At 41.0% G+C, this 21,015-nt stretch overlaps 2 protein-coding genes across 2 annotated transcripts; both read left to right on the forward strand.

Moving 5' to 3' along the window:
• The first annotated feature begins 243 nt into the window (after window positions 1–243).
• Window positions 244–4,399, forward strand: LOC118373921 (protein Wnt-11-like). Its single transcript, XM_035760222.2, has 5 exons — window positions 244–455; window positions 1,299–1,534; window positions 1,655–1,932; window positions 2,140–2,432; window positions 2,591–4,399. Exons 1-5 carry the CDS (start codon window positions 382–384, stop codon window positions 2,763–2,765), a joined length of 1,056 nt encoding a protein of 351 aa, XP_035616115.1. The 5' UTR covers window positions 244–381; the 3' UTR covers window positions 2,766–4,399.
• Window positions 4,400–9,847: 5,448 nt separating this feature from the next.
• On the forward strand, window positions 9,848–15,630 carry LOC118373913 (immunoglobulin-binding protein 1-like). Its single transcript, XM_035760208.2, has 6 exons — window positions 9,848–10,500; window positions 10,931–11,233; window positions 11,598–11,793; window positions 11,891–11,967; window positions 13,060–13,169; window positions 13,316–15,630. The coding sequence occupies exons 1-6, from the start codon at window positions 10,289–10,291 to the stop codon at window positions 13,462–13,464; spliced, it is 1,047 nt and encodes a 348-aa protein (XP_035616101.1). The 5' UTR covers window positions 9,848–10,288; the 3' UTR covers window positions 13,465–15,630.
• The last annotated feature ends 5,385 nt before the right edge of the window (window positions 15,631–21,015 follow it).

Consider the following 21,015-nt stretch of genomic DNA (forward strand, 5'->3'; position numbering starts at 1 on the left):
ACATCATAAATGTAGGGGCCATCTTTTGAAATGCATAGGCTATATATATATGATAACTGATAATATGCATATGTTACAGTTCCATCCCAGTGAATTCACAAAATTAGAATTTGATCCGTGAAGCTGTGTTCATTCCATGGTTCATTCACAAATCGCCAATTTAATGGGGCGTGGCTATCGTAGCGGCGACATAAGAAGACTCGCTGGAGCTGAGGTCACACCACCAGTGGCTTGTATCTTATAGTAGGGCCATACCTCCAGACTCATAGGCTAAATAAAACAATACTATCACTGGATAATCACATCGGACTACTAAAAGAGTTGTTTGGAGCTTATTTTTTTTAAAACATTTTAGGCAGAGGATTCACACATTTGTTTACAATGAAATTCCACATGGATTTATTTCTATTGACATTTATTGTGAACGCGAACTGCTCTGCTGCTATATATTGGCTGTAAGTATTCCATTCGTATGTAGCTATAGGTCAAATCTAATCAAAGTGTATTGGTCGTGTAGACAGATTTGCAGGTGTTATAGCAGGTGCAAAAACGTGTGCAGGAGAATGTCTAGAAAATACAATACAAATACATAAATGGCCTAATAAAAAAACGAAAGAAATCAAGAAATGTCAGAACGAGTCCAATTAACAATCCAACGTAGATATATTAGAGTGAGCAGTGTCCGACTCAAGAATAGGACTATAGCCTAAATATAAATACGTGGTGTGTATAGACAGTATATCATTTGGAAAATAAAATGATATGTACAGTAGTAGGTATATTATGATGAGAATACAGAATATAGCCTACAGTGAGTAAATAACAGTATATAAACAGTATATGAAGTTGCCAGTGTTCAATTTCGGGCTATCTATTCAGAGCAGAGGCCTATGCTACTCTGCTACCTTGTTTACATACTGTTTTACCCACTTCTTATGTATTATGTATATACTGTATTCTAGTCAAGGCTCATCCTATATAACTACTGCAGTACACACCATTCATATTTATATACTGCCCATAATGTCCAATGCTCGTTCTAATGTTTCTATATTTCTTAATTATTTGTATTTTATTTGGGGGGTGTATTGTGTTGTATTTTTAGGTATTACTGCACTGTTGGAGCTAGAAACATACGCATCTCGCTACACCCGCAATAACATCTGAAAAATATGTGTAGCCTAAGCTACCAATACAATTGTATTCGATTTATTGAAAACAAATGATTGACTTGTATTTGTTCAGTTGATACACCTATATGCCATATCAAATAGCTGATGAGTTTTGTATCTTTTCAGTGGACTTACTGTAAATGGGAGTTCTTTAGGCTGGAATCAAACTAATCATTGCAAGCTGCTAGACGCGTTGGCCCATGAGCAATTGCAACTTTGTCGGCGAAATATCGAGTTGATGCACAGTATTGTCCACGCCGCCAAGATGACCAAAAATACATGTCAGAACACCTTCGGTGACATGCGGTGGAACTGTTCCTCTGTTGAAAAAGCCCCTCGTTTTACACCAGATTTAGCAAAGGGTAAGCTAAAAAACCTTTGGAAATGTAGACCTATCTTGAAAATGTTATAATACATTGTGGCCAATTAAATTATGTGATTTGGGATTTTCTGTGACTTGCATTAATATAACTGTATTGCAGGCACCAGGGAGTCTGCGTTTGTGTTCTCACTAGCTGCTGCCGTAGTGAGTCACTCCATCGCCAGAGCCTGCTCTTCTGGAGAGCTCCCCAGCTGCTCGTGCGCCCCAGCCCCTGCTGAACAGGCCGGGCCCGACTTCAAATGGGGAGGATGTGGTGATAACCTGCACTATGGTCTCCAAATGGGATCTGCTTTTTCTGATGCACCGATGAGAAACAGCAGATCTGGCTCTCAGCCGTTCAGACTGATGAACTTGCACAATAATGCAGTTGGAAGACAGGTAATGGTTGAATTTGATTTTCACGATGAAATGAACAGTTGCATACACGTGCATAATTACTCACAAGTTATTGTGCCATTGTTTTTCATGGAACTCCTGTTTGGCTAACAGTTTTTAAAAACCATGATAAACAACATATTCTATTCTATAATTAATATTTGCAAAACGTGGCAACACATTTTAATATAATTTTTGCTCTACTTTCAGGCACTTATTGATGCCCAGGAGACCAACTGCAAATGCCATGGCTTGTCTGGGTCCTGCTCTGTCAAAACATGTTGGAAGGGCCTCCATGATATTAATCACATTGCCATGGATCTCAAATCCAAGTACCTGTCTGCCACCAAGGTGATCCATCGTCATGTTGGGACAAGGAAGCAGTTGGTCCCCAGAGAGTTGGATTTTCGACCAGTGAGAGAGAGTGATTTGGTCTACCTGATCAGCTCTTCGGATTACTGCACATACAATGAGAAGCATGGCTCACTCGGCACACAGAACAGGTATGACTTTGTTTCTCTCAATGTAACAGTGGAAATTGTCATTTTTACTGTACCTTTGACACTTCAAAGGTCGAACTTAAGTTGATTCTCTCCCCCATTCATATTTTTGAGTTATATAGTGAGGTTTATTGATTGGAACATCATTTTTTTGTCTCCAGACAGTGCAATAAGACATCCAACGACAGTGGGAGTTGCAATATAATGTGCTGTGGTCGCGGCTACAATGCCTTCACTGAGAGAATTGTGGAGAGATGCCAGTGCAAGTATCACTGGTGCTGCTATGTCACCTGCAAGAGGTGTGAAAGGACAGTGGAGAGATATGTATGCAAATAAACGTTGCATAGAGACACTTGAGTAAACATGAAGCACTATTTTAACCACCATATCTTGTCAAGCTGTGCTGGCCCAGGTCACCTGACCTAACTCCTCGTGTAGTAGTACGTAGTCTGCAGGCTACAGTACAATAAAAAACAAGAGGAACAACTCACATACAATACCAAAGATAAACAGATGGATCTGGACTCCTCTGTTACCTGTTTTAAAGAGACTGGAGGAGGCCACTACTGTGAAAAATATTTTGTTACTTGAAGAGAAAATGTGATTGATTGGGAGCTGTTAGCTATTCATGCTTGATTAGTAACATGTTCCTCAATAGAAGATTAGTTTAATTGATTACAAAGGAGGTACCATAAATGCAAACCGTCCAGTCAGCTTTAAGTTGTTCAACTGACACTGAAAAGCTTTTAACAATTTACATCTTACTCATTAACTAAATTGCCAAATGAGAGGTAGAATAGCTGATTGATCTAATTTGAATGTCCATTTTAGTCAAAAGGGGCTAATGCCATATACTCCTCAGTTTAGGTACATTCTGATCATAGGCATACATAATACATTTTAGCTGTATTTTTAGTTTTTATTAATACATTAGGCATGTTGATGTACATAAGTGCAATTTTATATTTATTTCTATTTAAAAAACAACACAAAAAAATGTTACATGTGTCTTGTTAAGTTTTAACCATCTGTGTATGAGACTGCCAATGGCAGGTGTTGCTAAACTTGTAAGCCTAATTTGCCTTTGGCAAACCAAATAGTAATAGTAGTGTAGTATTTATGCAGCAGAGGCTGTAGTAACATGACACAATAGCAAATCCACACTTTCATTCTTTCTACCAAATGTTAGGCTCATGCTGTTTATACCATCCACAGTGGCTAAAAGGTCAATAGTGGTACTTCAATCTCAGGGAATGATTTAAGGCAAGTGCCACAGCTGCCTCATCATTATTTCTTTTAAAGATTGATTACTATTATAAACAAGAAGATTACATGAATACTGTCAAACAAAATTATATGGAATTGGTCAGTGGTCGAAGGTTATCTTTCTGTGTTGGAGTATTTCATATATGATTGATGGTTGCAGCACATAGGTCCTATTTGGTGGAAATGTGTGGACAAGTATTTACAATAGGGCTGTTGTTAGTCTTTCACATGTTTTGAAACCCTCCCATGCAGCCATGGAGACTATTTACAAAATAAACAGGTGTTTAAATTCTTGCTGCCTCCAAAATTAGCTCATGCGTCCTTTTAGCCTGCCGTGTTGAGGAGCTAACTACAGAAAAAAAACTCAACAGTGTGCAATCATTGATTAAAATTGAATGGAATTGTATAGACTGCAGTACGGTGGAAAGGGTAGACTTACTGCCTAATTAGCTCTGCCTACACTATGGGGAGGGGGATGCATTGAGAGGGACATGTTGCACATTTGCTGAACTTCACTAGGCACTATTCCATTATACTGTTTCAAATGACTTACTAGTTTTTCATTGACTGGTTAAAAAAAAAATCACAATTCATCTTCATGGGACTTCCAGAGGACCACTGTCCCAAAGTAAAACATAGGCCAGGGAACCAGTAGATTAATTGCACTTGTAGAGCCTTGTTTATAGTGAGCCTCTTATTTCCTCACAGATGACAGAAATGGAAAAAAACGTTTTGATGTTTGTTTGAAAAGTGGGGTAGATCAAATAAAATGTTATTTGTCACATGCCTCGAATACAACCGGTGTAGACCTTACCGTGAAATGCTTACTTTATAAAATAAAATAAAAAGTAGCACAATAAAATAACAATAACGAGGCTATATACAGGGGGTACCGGTACCGAGTCAATGTGCGGGGGTACAGGGTAGTCGAGGTAATTTGTACATATAGGTAGGGTAAAGTGACTATGCATACAATAGATAATAAATATCGAGTAGCAGCAGTGTAAAAACAGAGGGGTGGGGTCAAAGTAAATTGTCCGGGTGGCCATTTGATTAATTGTTCAGTCGTCTTGTGACTTGGGGGTAGAATCTGTTAAGGAGCCTTTTGGACCTAGACTTGGGGCTCCAGTACCGCTTGCCGTGCAGTAATGAAGAGACAGCCTATATGGAGGTCAGAGACCTGGCAGTGTGGTGCCAGGACAACAACCTCTCCCTCAACGTGAGCAAGACAAAGGAGCTGATCGTGGACTACAGGAAAAGGAGGGCCGAACACACCCCCATTCACATTGATGGGGCTGTAGTGGAGCAGGTCGAGAGTTTCAAATTCCTTGGTATCCACATCATCAACGAACTATCATGGTCCAACTGCTCGGCATCCGACCATAAGGTGCTATCAAAGCTTTCTGGATGGCAGAAAGCTTCTATAGCGCCTTATGGTCGGATGCCGAGCAGTTGCCATACCAGGCGGTGATGCAACCGGTCAGGATGCTCTCGAAGGTGCAGCTGTATAACTTTTTGAGGATCTGTGGACCCATGACAAATCTTTTCAGTCTCCTGAGGGGGAAAAGGTGTTGTCGTGCCCTCTTCGCGACTGTCTTGGTGTGTTTGGACCATGATAGTTTGTTGGTGATGTGTCTCTTCATTGTCTGTGATCAGGCCTACCACAGTTGTGTCGTCAGAAAACTTAATGATTTACATTTACATTTAAGTCATTTAGCAGACGCTCTTATCCAGAGCGACTTACAAATGATGGTGTTGAAGTCATGCTTGGCAATGCAGTCTTGGGTGAACAGGGAGTACAGGATGGGACTTAGCATGCACCCCTGAGGGGCCTCCATGTTGAGGATCAGCAAGGTAGATGTGTTGTTGCCTACCCTTACCACCTGGGGGCGGCCCGTCAGGAAGTCCAGGATCCAGTTGCAGAGGGGGGTGTTTAGTCCCAGGGTCCTCAGCTTAGTGATGAGCTTTGTGGGCGCTATGGTGTTGAACGCTGAGCTGTATTCAATGAACAACATTCTCACATAGGTGTTCCTTTTGTCCAAGCGGGAAAGGACAGTGTGGAGTGCGATTGAGATCACGTCATCTGTGGATCTGTTGGGGCGGTATGTGATTTGGAGTAGGTCTAGGGTTTCCAGGATGATGGTGTTGATGTGAGCCATGACCAGCCTTTCAAAGCACTTCATGGCTACAGATGTGAGTGCTACGGGGTGGTAGTCATTTAGGCAGGTTACCTGCTTTCTTGGGCACAGGGACTATGGTGGTCTGCTTGAAACCATTTACATTTAAGTCATTTAGCAGACGCTCTTATCCAGAGCGACTTACAAATTGGTGCATTCACCTTATGACATCCAGTGGAACAGCCACTTTACAATAGTGCATCTAAATCTTTTAAGGGGGTGAGAAGGATTACATCCTAGGTATTCCTTAAAGAGGTGGGGTTTCAGGTGTCTCCAGAAGGTGGTGATTGACTCCGCTGTCCTGGCGTCGTGAGGGAGTGTGTTCCACCATTGGGGAGCCAGAGCAGCGAACAGTTTAGACTGGGCTGAGCGGGAACTGTACTTCCTCAGTGGTAGGGAGGCGAGCAGGCCAGAGGTGGATGAACGCAGTGCCCTTGTTTGGGTGTAATCAGAGCCTGGAGGTACTGAGGTGCCGTTCCCCTCACAGCTCCGTAAGCGGATGCGAGCTTCAACTGGAAGCCAGTGGAGAGAGCGGAGGAGCGGGGTGACGTGAGAGAACTTAGGATGGTTGAACACCAGACGGGCTGCAGCGTTCTGGATGAGTTGTAGGGGTTTAATGGCACAGGCAGGGAGCCCAGCCAACAGCGAGTTGCAGTAATCCAGACGGGAGATGACAAGTGCCTGGATTAGGACCTGCGCCGCTTCCTGTGTGAGGCAGGGTCGTACTCTGCGGATGTTGTAGAGCATGAACCTGGAACACCGCCTTGATGTTAGTTGAGAATGACAGGGTGTTGTCCAGGATCACGCCAAGGTTCTTAGCGCTCTGGGAGGAGGACACAATGGAGTTGTCAACCGTGATGGCAAGATCATGGAACGGGCAGTCCTTCCCCGGGAGGAAGAGCAGCTCCGTCTTGCCGAGGTTCAGCTTGAGGTGGTGATCCGTCATCCACACTGATATGTCTGCCAGACATGCAGAGATGCGATTCGCCACCTGGTCATCAGAAGGGGGAAAGGAGAAGATTAATTGTGTGTCGTCTGCATAGCAATGATAGGAGAGACCATGTGAGGTTATGACAGAGCCAAGTGACTTGGTGTATAGCGAGAATAGGAGAGGGCCTTACACCAGTGGTGAGAGCGCGTGGTGAGGAGACAGATTCTCGCCACGCCACCTGGTAGGAGCGACCTGTCAGGTAGGACGCAATCAAGCGTGGGCCGCGCCGGAGATGCCCAACTTAGAGGAGGATCTGATGGTTCACAGTATCGAAGGCAGCCGATAGGTCTAGAAGGATGAGAGCAGAGGAGAGAGAGTTAGCTTTAGCAGTGTGGAGCGCCTCCGTGATACAGAGAAGAGCAGTCTCAGTTGAATGACTAGTCTTGAAACCTGACTGATTTGGATCAAGAAGGTCATTCTGAGAGAGATAGCGGGAGAGCTGGCAAGAGTTTTGGAGAGAAAAGAAAGAAGGGATACTGGTCTGTAGTTGTTGACATCGGAGGGATCGAGTGTATTTTTTTCAGAAGGGGTGCAACTCTCGCTCTCTTGAAGACGGAAGGGACGTAGCCAGCGGTCAGGGATGAGTTGATGAGCGAGGTGAGGTAAGGGAGAAGGTCTCCGGAAATGGTCTGGAGAAGAGAGGAGGGGATAGGGTCGAGGTCAGGTTGTTGGGCGGCCGGCCGTCACAAGACGCGAGATTTCATCTGGAGAGAGGGGAGAAAGTAGAGCACAGGGTAGGGCAGTGTGAGCAGAACCAGCGGTGTCGTTTGACTTAGCAAACGAGGATTGGATGTCGTCGACCTTCTTTTCAAAATGGTTGACGAAGTCATCTGCAGAGAGGGAAGAGGGGAGGGGGAGGAGTATTCAGGAGGGAGGAGAAGGTGGCAAAGAGCTTCCTAGGGTTAGAGGCAGATGCTTGGAATTTAGAGTGGTAGAAAGTGGCTTTAGCAGCAGAGACAGAGGAGGAAAATGTAGAGAGGAGGGAGTGAAAGGATGCCAGGTCCGCAGGTAGGCGGATTTTCCTCCATTTCCGCAGCCCTGTTCTGTGAGCTCGCAATGAGTCGTCAAGCCACGGAGCGGGAGGGAGGACCGAGCCGGCCTGGAGGATAGGGGACATAGAGAGTCAAAGGATGCAGAAAGGAGGAGAGGAGGGTTGAGGAGGCAGAATCAGGAGATAGGTTGGAGAAGGTTTGAGCAGAGGGAAGAGATGATAGGATGGAAGAGGAGAGAGTAGCGGGGAGAGAGAGCGAAGGTTGGGACGGCGGATACCATCCGAGTAGGGGCAGTGTGGGAAGTGTTGGATGAGAGCGAGAGGGAAAAGGATAGTGGTCGGAGACTTGGAGGGGAGTTACAATGAGGTTAGTGGAAGAACAGCATCTAGTAAAGATGAGGTTGAGGTCAAAAGAGGAGAGGAGTGGAAAGAAGGAGGCAGAGAGAATGAGTCAAAGGTAGACGTGGGGAGGTTAAAGTCGCCCAGAACTGTGAGAGGTGAGCCGTCCTCAGGAAAGGAGCTTATCAAGACATCAAGCTCATTGATGAACTCTCCGAGGAAACATGTAGGTATTACAGACTCGGTCAGGGAGAGGTTGAAAATGTCAGTGAAGACACTTGCCAGTTGGTCTGCGCACGCTCTGAGTACACATCCTGGAAATCCGTCTGGCCCCTAACAATAGCCAACACTTAAATGTAGTCTATCTATTATTAGGCCGTATTCCCCAAGTTAGTCAAAATTGCCTGACAATAGGCAGATAGGTACAGAGTTTGAAAAGGCAGACTGTTTATGAAGTGGATTATGTCTAAGCATCTTGTGGTATTTATAGGTCTGGTGCTTATTATTATATCCAATCAGGTTGTGTGTTTAATGTATTTTAAGTTAAATCAACTTTGAATGCATGATCAATACATTAATTCACGGTTTCATAATTTGTATACAGCATAGTGCATTCGGAAAGTATTTAGACCCCTTGACTTTTTCCTCATTTTGTGACGTTACAGCCTTATTCTAAAATGTATTAAATAAATGTTTTTCCTCTACACACTATAACGCATAATGTCAAAGCAAAAACAGATTTTCCGATAATTTTGCAAATATATATATATAAAAACAGAAATACCTTATTTACATAAGTATTCAGACCCTTTGCTATGAGGCTCGAAATTGTGCTCAGGGGCATCCTGTTTCCATTGTTCATCTTTGAAATGTTTCTACAACTTGATTAGAGTCCACCTGTGGTAAATTACATTGATTGACCATGATTTGGGAAAGCACACACTTGTCTATATAAGGTCCCTTCTTTTTTTCTGAGTTACCAGTTGTCTTGAAAGCACCATAAATCCAGAGAATGCCAGACTTTGATGACAAAGTTTAATGACAAAATTTGCCCACGAGAAGGACTACTGAGCTACCTTCCTGTTCAAATGAGCAGAGCACAACGGAGAGTCCAAAAATGTCTTGTATGTTGCTGCATAAATTATGTATTATGCTAGGGAGACATATACTGTAGCTAAGAAAGTAATACTAAGTGTATATTGTGTAGTAAGCTGTTAGTAGCCCATGTGTCTCACCCAAATAATTTGGTCCCTTTCCTCCTCATAACTTAGCCTACTGTTCTGACTTGGTGGTGCACATGTAGCCTATAGCCTGCTTTAGAGAAATGTCATTATCAAATATTAGAAGTGCTTTCATTGTCTAATTATATGCCACCTTTATTTATCCTATGGTTCTGACTTGGTGTACAGGGAGAATACTGTAAGAATGGGCCATGTTCTTAATTCTGTCATTTTACATTTTAAAAAGTGCTGAAGAAATAGTTGTATTGACTACGTCTGTCTTAGCTCGCTCATTAATGTCTTAATCGAAATTATGGATTGCCTCTTATCTGTTCATCGTTCCCTTGTGCCATAGTTTGTACATCTCAATCGTCAGTAGGAACAACATTTGTTCAAGCAAGTCAGCTATGTTTTTTAAAAAGGCAGTAAATGAGGCTGAATTCAGTTTTTGGCTGCCAGACAACTAAGGCGCCGTTTATAGCCAGGTGTAGCGGTGGTAAGGATTGGCTCAATGGTGCTGAAAAGAAAACTCTGCTGTTTGGACAGATTAATTTAGGCCCTAACAGTATGTGGGCACCGGTTGTCACCATTATAGTGCAATTCATGTATTGTGTAATGTTGTGTAATGTTGTGTTATGTAGTGGCTTTGCTACATGCTAAAATCGCCACTGCACGTGTGGCCTTATAAATACGGACCAAAAACGAATTATGTCCATTAGAGGACACACATGCATTGCTGGGTCTCAGGAGGACATTTGTCAAAACAGCTATTGAAAACACAGCAAACTTCTTTCTATACGCTCATAAATCAAATGAGCGTAGAATAAATACGGAAGCCGATAGTGGTCATTACATCCAAAACGTTGTAAAAAAAAATGGCAGCCGTAGAAAGCACTAGCATGTCATTAATGCAGTCAGAAGAACCGCTTAAACTATCTGATTTATTAGATCGAGGATGGAAACTATATGAGGAGGTGGACACCACAAATGATCCCATCGCAGCCACCCATATCCAGGTCAAAATCAAGCGTGGGATAACGCAACTTGAAGTGGCAACGCGAATGGTGGCCCAACTCGACTTGTTCAGGTGACGTTACTAACGTCGTTAGCGCTACCTATAGCAGCTACCAAACTACACAGACTGCTTTTCTAGCAATGACGACTAGCCAGATTCACAGGTATCAAATTGTAAAGACAGCTAGATAACAGATTACACCGTAAAGTTGTTTGACCGTTTAGCTAGCTAGCTACTTTACTAGGCTGTCGTAAACAAGCTAACAACCTAGCTCCAGTAGCAAGCTAACCTAAGGTAAGGCCATGCAATGAAGGTGATGCTGCATGTCCAGTGCGTTCAAATGTGTGTATCAGGAAAGTGTCCGTACTCATTCTGGAAACCAATTTTAAGGTGGAACGTCAGTTGAAGGCTCAACAGTTCGCAATGTTTCTCCACATCATAAGCTAGTTCTAATGACTAGTTATGATCATCAAGGTTAATCTTGTTTATGTTTGTTTTTCAGCCGAAATGAGGATTTGGAGGAGGTAGCAACCACAGATCTGAAGTATCTTATGTTGCCTGCCTTCCTGGGGGCTCTAACTATGAAGCAAGTTAACCTGGCAAAACGACTAGACCACGTTCAGATAGCTAGATGTTACTTTTTGGACTTCTTGAAAAGATGTAAGGAGTATAACATATCAAAGTTTGAACTACCCAAAACCATTGAAAACTCCACTGACATACCAGAAGAAGAATCTGCAAATGGGCCCCCCAAACCTCCAGACTTAATTGCGATGGCAACAGTTAGAGCGGCAAAGATAGAAAGGTATATTAAACATCTACATTTCAATTACAATTTCAACAATTAGAACAATCATTGTTTTGATTGAGCACTGCACAAGTCAAATTTAGGCCAACTGACCTGTGCTTCAAATCAAATCAAATCAAATGTTATTTGTCACATACACATGGTTAGCAGATGTTAATGCGAGTGTAGCGAAATGCTTGCGCTTCTAGTTCCGACAATGCAGTTCAAGTACCTATGCTTGAAGGTCTAGTACCTGTCACGCACCTCTTAAAATATGTTATGTCCCCCACCTATTTAACAAATGAAAGATCTGACGTATTCATTTCATAATGGCAATTAATCTGCACGCAAATTGTTCTAACTTATTTATTATACTCTGCAGATACAAACAGAGGAAGGACACAGAGGCCAAGCTATCAGAGATCAAGGCAGCAGTGGACAGTGGGCAGGCAGATGACGAGATAGTCCGAAACTTTTACCTCCTCAATGTGAGGAAATGGATTGCTGTATCCCTGGAGGAGATAGAGAGCATTGACCAGGAATTGGAGATTTTGACCAGGATGGATGTTCTAAAACAGGTACCTGGACTTGAAGATGTAACTAATGCCATTCATTCACCAATGTCTCATTGAAAGTGTATGGTTTTCTTATGCGCTGTATCTTTTCCATGTGCAGAGTTCAGCAGAGCCATTACACTCTAAAAGGCCTCCCATGAAACCCTTCATTCTCACCAGAGATGCTGTTCAGGCCCGGTAGGCACCTGCTCAAACTTTTCTCCTTCTGCTAATTGCCGTTTTCCTGCTCACAAAATAAGTACTCTGTCCAACCTCCCTTGTCAACAGTACATAGCTACTTGCTACCCTCCACCTCCAAATCGATCTTGCTTCGGAGTATAGGCCTCGGTGTAACGCTCATTCCTTTGACGATAAATGCGAATCCGACCATCACCCCGGTGAGACAAAACAGCGACTCGTCATTGAAGAGCACTTTTTGGCAGTCCTGTCTGATCCAGCGACGGTGGGATTGTGCCCATAGGCAACGTTGTTGCCTGTGATGTCTGGTGAGGACCTGCCTTACAACAGGTCTTACAAGCCCTCAGTCCAGCCTCTCTCAGCCTATTGTGGACAGTTTGAGCACTGATGGGGAGGGATTGTGCATTCCTGGTGTAACTCGAGCAGTTGTTGCCATCCTGGACCTGTCCCGTAGGTGTGATGTTCGGATATACGGATCCTGTGCAGGTGTTACACGTGGTCTGCCACTACGAGGACAATCAGCTGTCTGTCCTGTCTCCCTGTAGCGCTGTCTTAAGCGTCTCACAGTACGGACATTGTAATTTATTTCCCTGGCCACATCTGCATGCCTCCTTGCAGCATGCCTAAGGCACGTTCACGCAGATGAGCAGGGACCCTGGGCATCTTTCCTTTGGTGTTTTTCAGAGTCAGTAGAAAGGCCTCTTTAGTGTCCTAAGTTTTCATAACTGTAATTAATTGCCTACCGTCTGTAAGCTGTTAGTGTCTTAACAACCATTTATGGTTTATTAAACAAGCATGGGAAATAGTGTTTAAACCCTTTACTATGAAGATCTGTGAAGTTATTTGGATTTTTACGAGTTATCTTTGAAAGACATGGTCCTGAAAAGGGGACTTTTCTTTTTTTGCTGTGTGTGTGTCTGACCATTGCCACTATATGGCTCATGCACACAACTCAGCCAGCCAAAGAAATCTCAGGATCTTTAACCAAAACAACTGTCTGGATGATACTTCAACTTGAAAAGTAAGTGGAAAATTAGGTCTAACATGCTGAAAAACAAAATATCCCTTTTAATGTGTATTTTTTCATCTCAGAGTATTTGGGGCAGGCTACCCCAGCCTACCTACTATGTCAGTGGATGACTGGTATGAACAGCACAGGAAGAAAAATGCCTTGCCAGACCAGGGGATCCCACGCAGCGCTGGTAGGGTTAAGAGATGTTTATAATGGCATTCTATTTACAGTTAACTGTAAATCAATTGTTTTCAGGAAAACTCAAATAAATGATCATCAACCATGTTTTACATACACCCTGTCTCATTAACCAAATAGAATTTGTCTCCCTGTCAGAGGACTTTGATGCAGAAGAGCGAGAACAAGAAGAGAAAGAGAAGCGGGTTGAAAACGACGATGAGGAGGCCTTGCAGAAAGCTAGAGACTGGGACAACTGGAAGGATACGCATCGGAGAGGCTATGGGAACCGTAAAAACATGGGCTAACAACCATCAAACAAAGCAACAGTGCCATGCCTGGTCTGCAGTGTTCATCTACTCTCTGTCCCTCTGTAATAAACAACAACGTTGCTGGTGTCTATGGAAACATGGTCTTTAAGAAAAGGGAGTTTTATACAATCCCAGACAGAAACTGTTTGTCTGTTTATGGTCACTTTTTATTCTGATGCTGCAAATCACGGCTGTAATTGTGGCCGTATCAGAGGAAAATTATTTATTGGCAGCCATTAATATTATCTGCAGGTTCCATACGAATACACAACCAAGTATTTCCACCAAGGCGTCGTCTGTCGAGATGGAGCAGTGCTATGCTTGAGAAGATTAGTAAAGTGAATTTGATGATCAATTGATTAGCAGCTGTTCCCAAGCGGATTCATATTTCCAGAGAGTATCCAACAGTACTTAGACTTCTGTGAAGAACTCTACAGAGGTGGTAACAATCTATAGTTCCAAAAAACTGCTATTGTATATTGTCATCCACACTTAGTGTTTAGTGAGGGAAAAGGTAGCTTGTGTGCTTATACAGTCTCCTAAAATGTGGCTCTATACTCCAGCATTTTGGTTTTGAGAAGAAAAAAAAATCTGATCAGGTGACGGTACAGAATGTCACCTTTTGTTTTGAGGGTGTTTTAATAGCTGTTTTACCGTTTAGAAATTAATTTGAAGTCCTAAGTATTTTTTGACAGATTCACTTAGTGTATTCAAAAGTTGAGTATTTGGACCCATTTTTACGTTTACATTTGAGTCATTTAGCAGGCACACTTGTCCGGCGCGACTTAGTGCATTCAACCACGTATCGCAGACAAAGTAAGTACATTTTTGTCAAAGTGTTGTGCAGTTTGTTTTGGTTGTGCTGCAGCTTTTGTTTTGCCCAATAATAACTGAATGGTGACTGGTTTCATTTTCTTTCTAGGTTTACAGATAATGTTTCTGAACATTTCTAAATTAATCCTGATAATGCCATGACTAAGAAAAATCATGAATAATAAGTGAGATGCTGATCAGAGGCTACAACAAAATATGCTAACCTCTTACCAGTAACGGGAGGCTAGCATTTTTTTGGGGGGTGGGGTATGATCTTTGTAACCTCACTCATCATTATTCATGATTATCCATAATGTCGAAGTATTCAGAAAGATCTATTCTTACAATAAAAGTGAAAAAATTAAATAAAATGGCACAACTCGGTCCCGGTCTCTGAATTCACCATTCTGTTCCTATTGGGCAAAACAGCAAATGCATCCAAGTTTTTAGTAGCTTGATGTAGCCATTGTGTGAGGAATATGGGACCAAATACTAAACTTTTGACTACTTTAATACACTATAAGTGAATTTGTCCAAATAGTTATGACTTTTTAAAATGGGGGACTAGATACATACATTTTTTTATTGTACAACAGACCCTCGCTGCTGGCATTCTGTACTGTCGCCTAATATGAAACATTCTCAACTAAAATATCCAATCCAGTATAGAGCCAAGTTTAAAATGGTTTGCTTCACTTTCAGAATACATATGGAGTATGTACAATATTATTTCCTCTGATTGATGTCCATTGTAACACTGAATAATGGGTTTGTGATGCACTTAATTACAGAGATCCACTCCCTTTTCATCTTGTTTTGCTGAATAGTTTTTTTGTTGTTAAATAACTGCCGTATGACAGCCAATTTGCTCTTTTCTCAAAATGTATGGCTGACTCATTTGATTTCTTTCCCACCTCTTACACATGTACAGTTTGAACAGGCACTGATTTTGACAGACTTGGTGGATTCCTTTGTCAGAGTTGATAATGAGTAGTGGTTGGTCTATTTTTTCAGAATAGCAGGAATTCTGTGTGCAAAACCTGCATGGTTCCCATTGTAACAAATTATTTGACTGTTTTGTACGTTTCTCATTGTTTCTTAAAGAAGTTGCTAGTGTAAAAAAAAATATGGATGCAGTCCAGAATAAATATGATAAGCTGCTATGGTCAAGCAAATTGTTATTGGCACACTGATATTCACACGCACAAAATGTGCATGAATCAAAATCATATATATTGAACATGACTAATATTGCTCCCATGTAACTTGATATGTGTCTTTTGGTGAAAGCATCAATTGTGATCTCAAAATGTATTTCCGTGTCAAAGCCAATTAAATCAATATATTGGACATGCTCGCTAAACGTTTCCTTTATTTGCTACCCATTGGACAGCTGTGCTAAAGTGAAATCATCAGTTCACCACCTCAATTCTGGGCCACCTAGTTCTAGCTTCATGTCTCTTGATGTACAGTGAAATTTAACCTCAGTCAGTAGCCCGATTTATACCTTGTTCTAACATGCATCCTTTGTCCTGAACTTGTCCACATTCTGATTGTGTCCACATTTCCAGACAGGTGCAGATTATTAAAAGACGCATTATGGTCTGATTGTGATCAGATCTTCCTGACCACCTTCGGAGGTAGACGGGCACACATTATGTCTGGATATCTTACAAGTGTAGACTCACTCTCTCTCTCCTGCACCACCTGTCTCTACCTCTGAATGCTCGACTATGAAAAGCCAACTGATGTTTACTCCTGAGGTGCTGACCTGTGGCACCCTCTGTGATTATTATTTGACCCTGCTGGTCATCTAATGAAAGTTTGAACAACGATTTGACCTTAATGGCCATGTACTCCTGTAATCTCCACCTGGCACAGCCAGAAGAGGACTGACTACCCCTCAGAGCCTGGCTCCTCTAGGTTTCTTCCTAGGTTCCTGCATTTATAGATAGTTTTTCCACTGTTCTTCTATACCAGCATTGCTGTCTCTTTGGGGTTTTAGGCTGGGTTTTTGTATAAGCACAACTGCTGATGTAAAAGGCTTTATAAATACATTTAATTGATTGATTGATTGATTGATTGATTGACGGAACTGGACAGTGAAACCATTTAAATCAATATTTGAAAGGTGGCACCATAGACTTATGGATCAATAAGTGTCTTAAAATAAATCAATATTATTTTGAAAGAATATCTGTCAAATAATTTGCGTATAGGGAGGGGCCAGGAAATGTGGGCACAATGTGGAAACAGTTGACAGAGACACATTACAAACATAAGAGGATTACATTACAAACATAAGAGGATAAAAAAACAAATGAATAACAATAAAAACTGAGACTAAAAAGCAATGCTAAAAAGGTTTTTCCGTCTCTAACCGAAGCTAATTGTGTGGATGTGTGTTCTATTAATAATGTAAAATTAACAGCCATTCAGAAAGACTCATGTGAAGGTGAAATTACAGAGGAACGTATTGATGCAATTAAAGCCTTTAAGTCCAGGAAAACCCCAGGGCTGGACGGCATTCCAGTTGAGGTATACCAAATCTTTTTTGATATACTCAGAGGACCCTTATTAGCATGTTTAACCACTCCTATGTAAATGGTAGATTATCAGACACTCAACAAGAAGGTCTGATTTTATTATTACTGAAACAGGATACAAGATGGAAATATGAAGATCCAGTCAATTTAGAAGATTGGAGGCCCCTTACACTTCAGTGTTGTGATGCAAAAATTCTAGCAAAATGAATAGCGCATAGAATTAAAAAGGTATTGTTGGATATAATTCATTCTAATCAGACAGATTTTTTATATGGATATTGGAGATAATAGAAGGCAAGTACTGGAAACAATAGAACACTGTGAAAAATCAGGGAAAGCAGGCCTGCTATTCATAGCTGACTTTTAAAAGGTTTTTGATAAAGTATGACTGGAGTTTATATATAAATGCATGGGACATTTACATTTTGGAGAATCTCTTATAAAATGGGTTAAAATAATGTATAGTAACCCTAGGTGTAAAATAGTAAATAATGGCTACCTCTCAGAAAGTTTTGAACTGTCAAGAGAAGTAAAACAAGATTGTCCACTATCGGCATATATATTTATTATGGCCATTGAAATGTTAGCTATTAAAATCAGATCCAACAATAACATCAAGCGATTACAAATACAGGGCTTAAAAACAAAGGTGTCATTGTACGCTGATGATTCATGTTTTCTTTAAAATCTACAACTTGTATCCCTCCCCAGCCTCATAAACGATCTAGAACATTTTTACAACCAAATTATGAAAAGTACTATATTACGTATTGGATCACAAAAAAATACAACTTTTACTTTACCATGTACTTTACCAATAGAATGGTCTGATGGTGATGTGTATATACTCGGTATACATATCCAAAAATAAATAAATGATCTCACTCCAATAAATTTAGATAAGATCTTGCTACCATGGAAATGTAAATACCTTTCTATTTGTGGAAAAATCACCCTGATTACCTCTTTAGTCATATCCCAGTTTACCTATTTGCTTATCGTCTTGCCTACACCTAGTGAACACTTTTGTAAATTATATTAGAAAACAAATATTCCATTTTATTTGGAATGGAAAACCAAACAAAATTAAACGGGCCAATTTATATAATGAATATGAATTTGGAGGGCAGAAATGATTAAATATTAAAGCATTAGACCTCTCACTAACGGCTTTAGTCATACAAAAGTTATACTTAATCCGAACTGGTTCTCTAGCAAATTAGAAAGAATGTCTCACCCTATGTTCAAGAAAAGCATTTTTCCATTTATTCAGATTACAACCTCTCACTTTCAGTTATTTGAAAAGGAAATTATCTCCTAAATAAAGCTATTTTTAAAACAAGCCATAGAAATTTGGTTGCAATATCAACCAGAAAATATCAACCAGAAAAGACAGAACAATATAAGAAATATTGTTGTTAAACTCAAATATACTAATTGAAAAATTGTTTATAAGGTATAATCTTCCTAAATTATATCATAAATACGACTGGTGGATTTATGCAATAAATGCAGCTAACTAAAACATATGGAAATATCTGCTCTACCCAAAATTACAACCAACTAATTACAGCATTACTGCAAAAGTGGAAGGGGGAAAAAGCAAGGCCCTGCATTAAAGACCATAATTAGTTAAAGAATATTGTGATAAATAAAACATAAGTTAAGAACTTTTTTGAAGAGAACTGTTTGAAAGATATGGCAAATATAAATCAGACCGGATGGACATCATAAATATATGAGAGAAGTTGAAGTTAGAGGAAGGATAAGAGTTAAAAACAAACAAAATAAAACTATTGTAAAATAGATAGTCCATAAAATGTATATAGTAAGCTGGAAATACAGGGCTAAGTGTTGTTGTTCACTAGTTTGTACAAATATTTAAAAAAATATATATGTATGTATACAGGGGAGAACAAGTATTTGATAACCTGCAAAATCGGCAGTGTTTCCCTACTTACAAAGCACGTAGAGGTCTGTAATTTTTATCATATGTAAGAGACGGTGTGAGAGACGGAATCTAAAACAAAAATCCAGAAAATCACATTGAATGATTTTGAAATAATTAATTAGCATTTTATTGCATGACATTAGTATTTGACACATCAGAAAAGCAGAACTTAATATTTGGTACAGAAACCTTTGTTTGCAATTACAGAAATCATACGTTTCCTGTAGTTTTTGACTAGGTTTGGACACACGGCAGCAGTGATTTTCGCCCATTCCTCCATACAGACCTTCTCAGGATCCTTCAGGTTTCGGGGCTGTCACTGGGCAACACGGACCTTCAGCTCCCTCCAAAGATTTTCTATTGGGTTCAGGTCTGGAGACTGGCTAGGCCACTCCAGGACCTCGAGATGCTTCTTACGGAGCCACTCCTTAGTTGCCCTGGCTGTGTGTTTCGGGTCGTTGTCATGCTGGAAGACCCAGCCACGACCCATCTTCAATGCTCTTACTGAGGGAAGGAGGTTGTTGGCCAAGATCTCGTGATACATGGCCCCATCCATCCTCCCCTCAATACGGTGCAGTCGTCCTGTCCCCTTTGCAGAAAAGCATCCCCAAAGAATGATGTTTCCACCTCCATGCTTCATGTTTGGGATGGTGTTCTTGGGGTTGTACTCATCCTTCAAACATGGCGAGTGTAGTTTAGACCAAAAAGCTCTATTTTTGTCTCGTCAGACCACATGACCTTCTCCCATTCCTCCTCTGGATCATCCAGATGGGCATTGTGGCAAACTTCAGACGAGCCTGGACATGCGCTGGTTTGAGCAGGGGGACCTTGCGTGCGCTGTAGGATTTTAATCCATGACAGCGTAGTGTGTTACTAATGGTTTTCTTTCAGACTGTGGTCCCAGCTCTCTTAGGGTCATTGACCAGGTCCTGCCGTGTAGTTCTGGGATGATCCCTCACCTTCCTCATGATCATTGATGCCCCACAAGGTGAGATCTTGCATGGAGCCCCAGACCGAGGATGATTGACCATCATCTTGAACTTCCATTTTATAATAATTGCGCCAATAGTTGTTGCCTTCTCACCAAGCTGCTTGCTTATTGTCCTGTAGCCCATCCCAGCCTTGTGCAGGTCTACAATTTAAACCTGATGTCCTTACACAGCTCTCTGATCTTGGCCATTGTGGAGAGGTTGGAGTCTGTTTGATTGTGTGGACAAGTGTCTTTTATACAGGTAACAAGTTCAAACAGGTGCAGTTAATACAGGTAATGAGTGAAGAACAAGAGGGCTTCTTAAAGAAAAACTAACAGGTCTGTGAGAGCTGGAATTCTTACTGGTTGGTAGGTGATCAAATACTTATGTCATGCAATAAAATGCAAATTAATTATTTAAAAATCATACAATGTGATTTTCTGGATTTTTGTCTCTCACAGTTGAAGTGTACATATGATAAAAATGACAGACCTCTACATGCTTTGTAAGTAGGGAAAACCTGCAAAATCGGCAGTGTATCAAATACTTGTTCTCCCCACTGTATGTATTTTTATGTATTAATGTGTATGTTACGGATACAAGTATCCAGCTCAGCCCCTTTTCCTGCCCCCCACCATTACTGTGTGTTTTCAAATAAACCTTGAGTTTGACGGTAGATTTCAGTTGTCGTGGTTATTTCGTTCTCACTTTTACTTTGTCACTATTATAAATTGCATGAGTTATGTTACGGGTCTCATTACCATCCCCCCCTAGACTGTCGGGCCAAAAGCGATTCGTAACAGTGTATATGTATATATTTATGCGTGTGTGTATGTATGAATATGTACACTACCGTTCAATAGTTTTGGGTAACTTAAAAATGTCCTTGTTTTCGAAAGAAAAGGAAAAAAATATTGTCCATTAAAATTGATCAGAAATACATTGTAGAGATTGTTAATGTTGTAAATGATTATTGTAGCAGGAAACGGCAGATTTGTTATGGAATATCTACATAGGCGTAAAGAGGCCCATTATCAGCAACCATCACTCATGTGTTCCAATGGCACGTTGTGTTAGCTAATCCAAGTTTGCCATTTTAAAAGTCTAATTGATCATTAGATAACCCTTTTGCAATTATGTTAGCACAGCTAAAAACTGTTCTGATTAAAGAAGCAATTAAACTGGCCTTCTTTAGACTAGTTGAGTATCTGGAGCATCAGCATTTGTGGGTTAGATTACAGGCTCAAAATGGACAGAAACAAAGACC

The sequence above is a fragment of the Oncorhynchus keta genome, chromosome 11 (assembly GCF_023373465.1).
Source record: "Oncorhynchus keta strain PuntledgeMale-10-30-2019 chromosome 11, Oket_V2, whole genome shotgun sequence".
Lineage (NCBI taxonomy): Eukaryota > Metazoa > Chordata > Actinopteri > Salmoniformes > Salmonidae > Oncorhynchus > Oncorhynchus keta.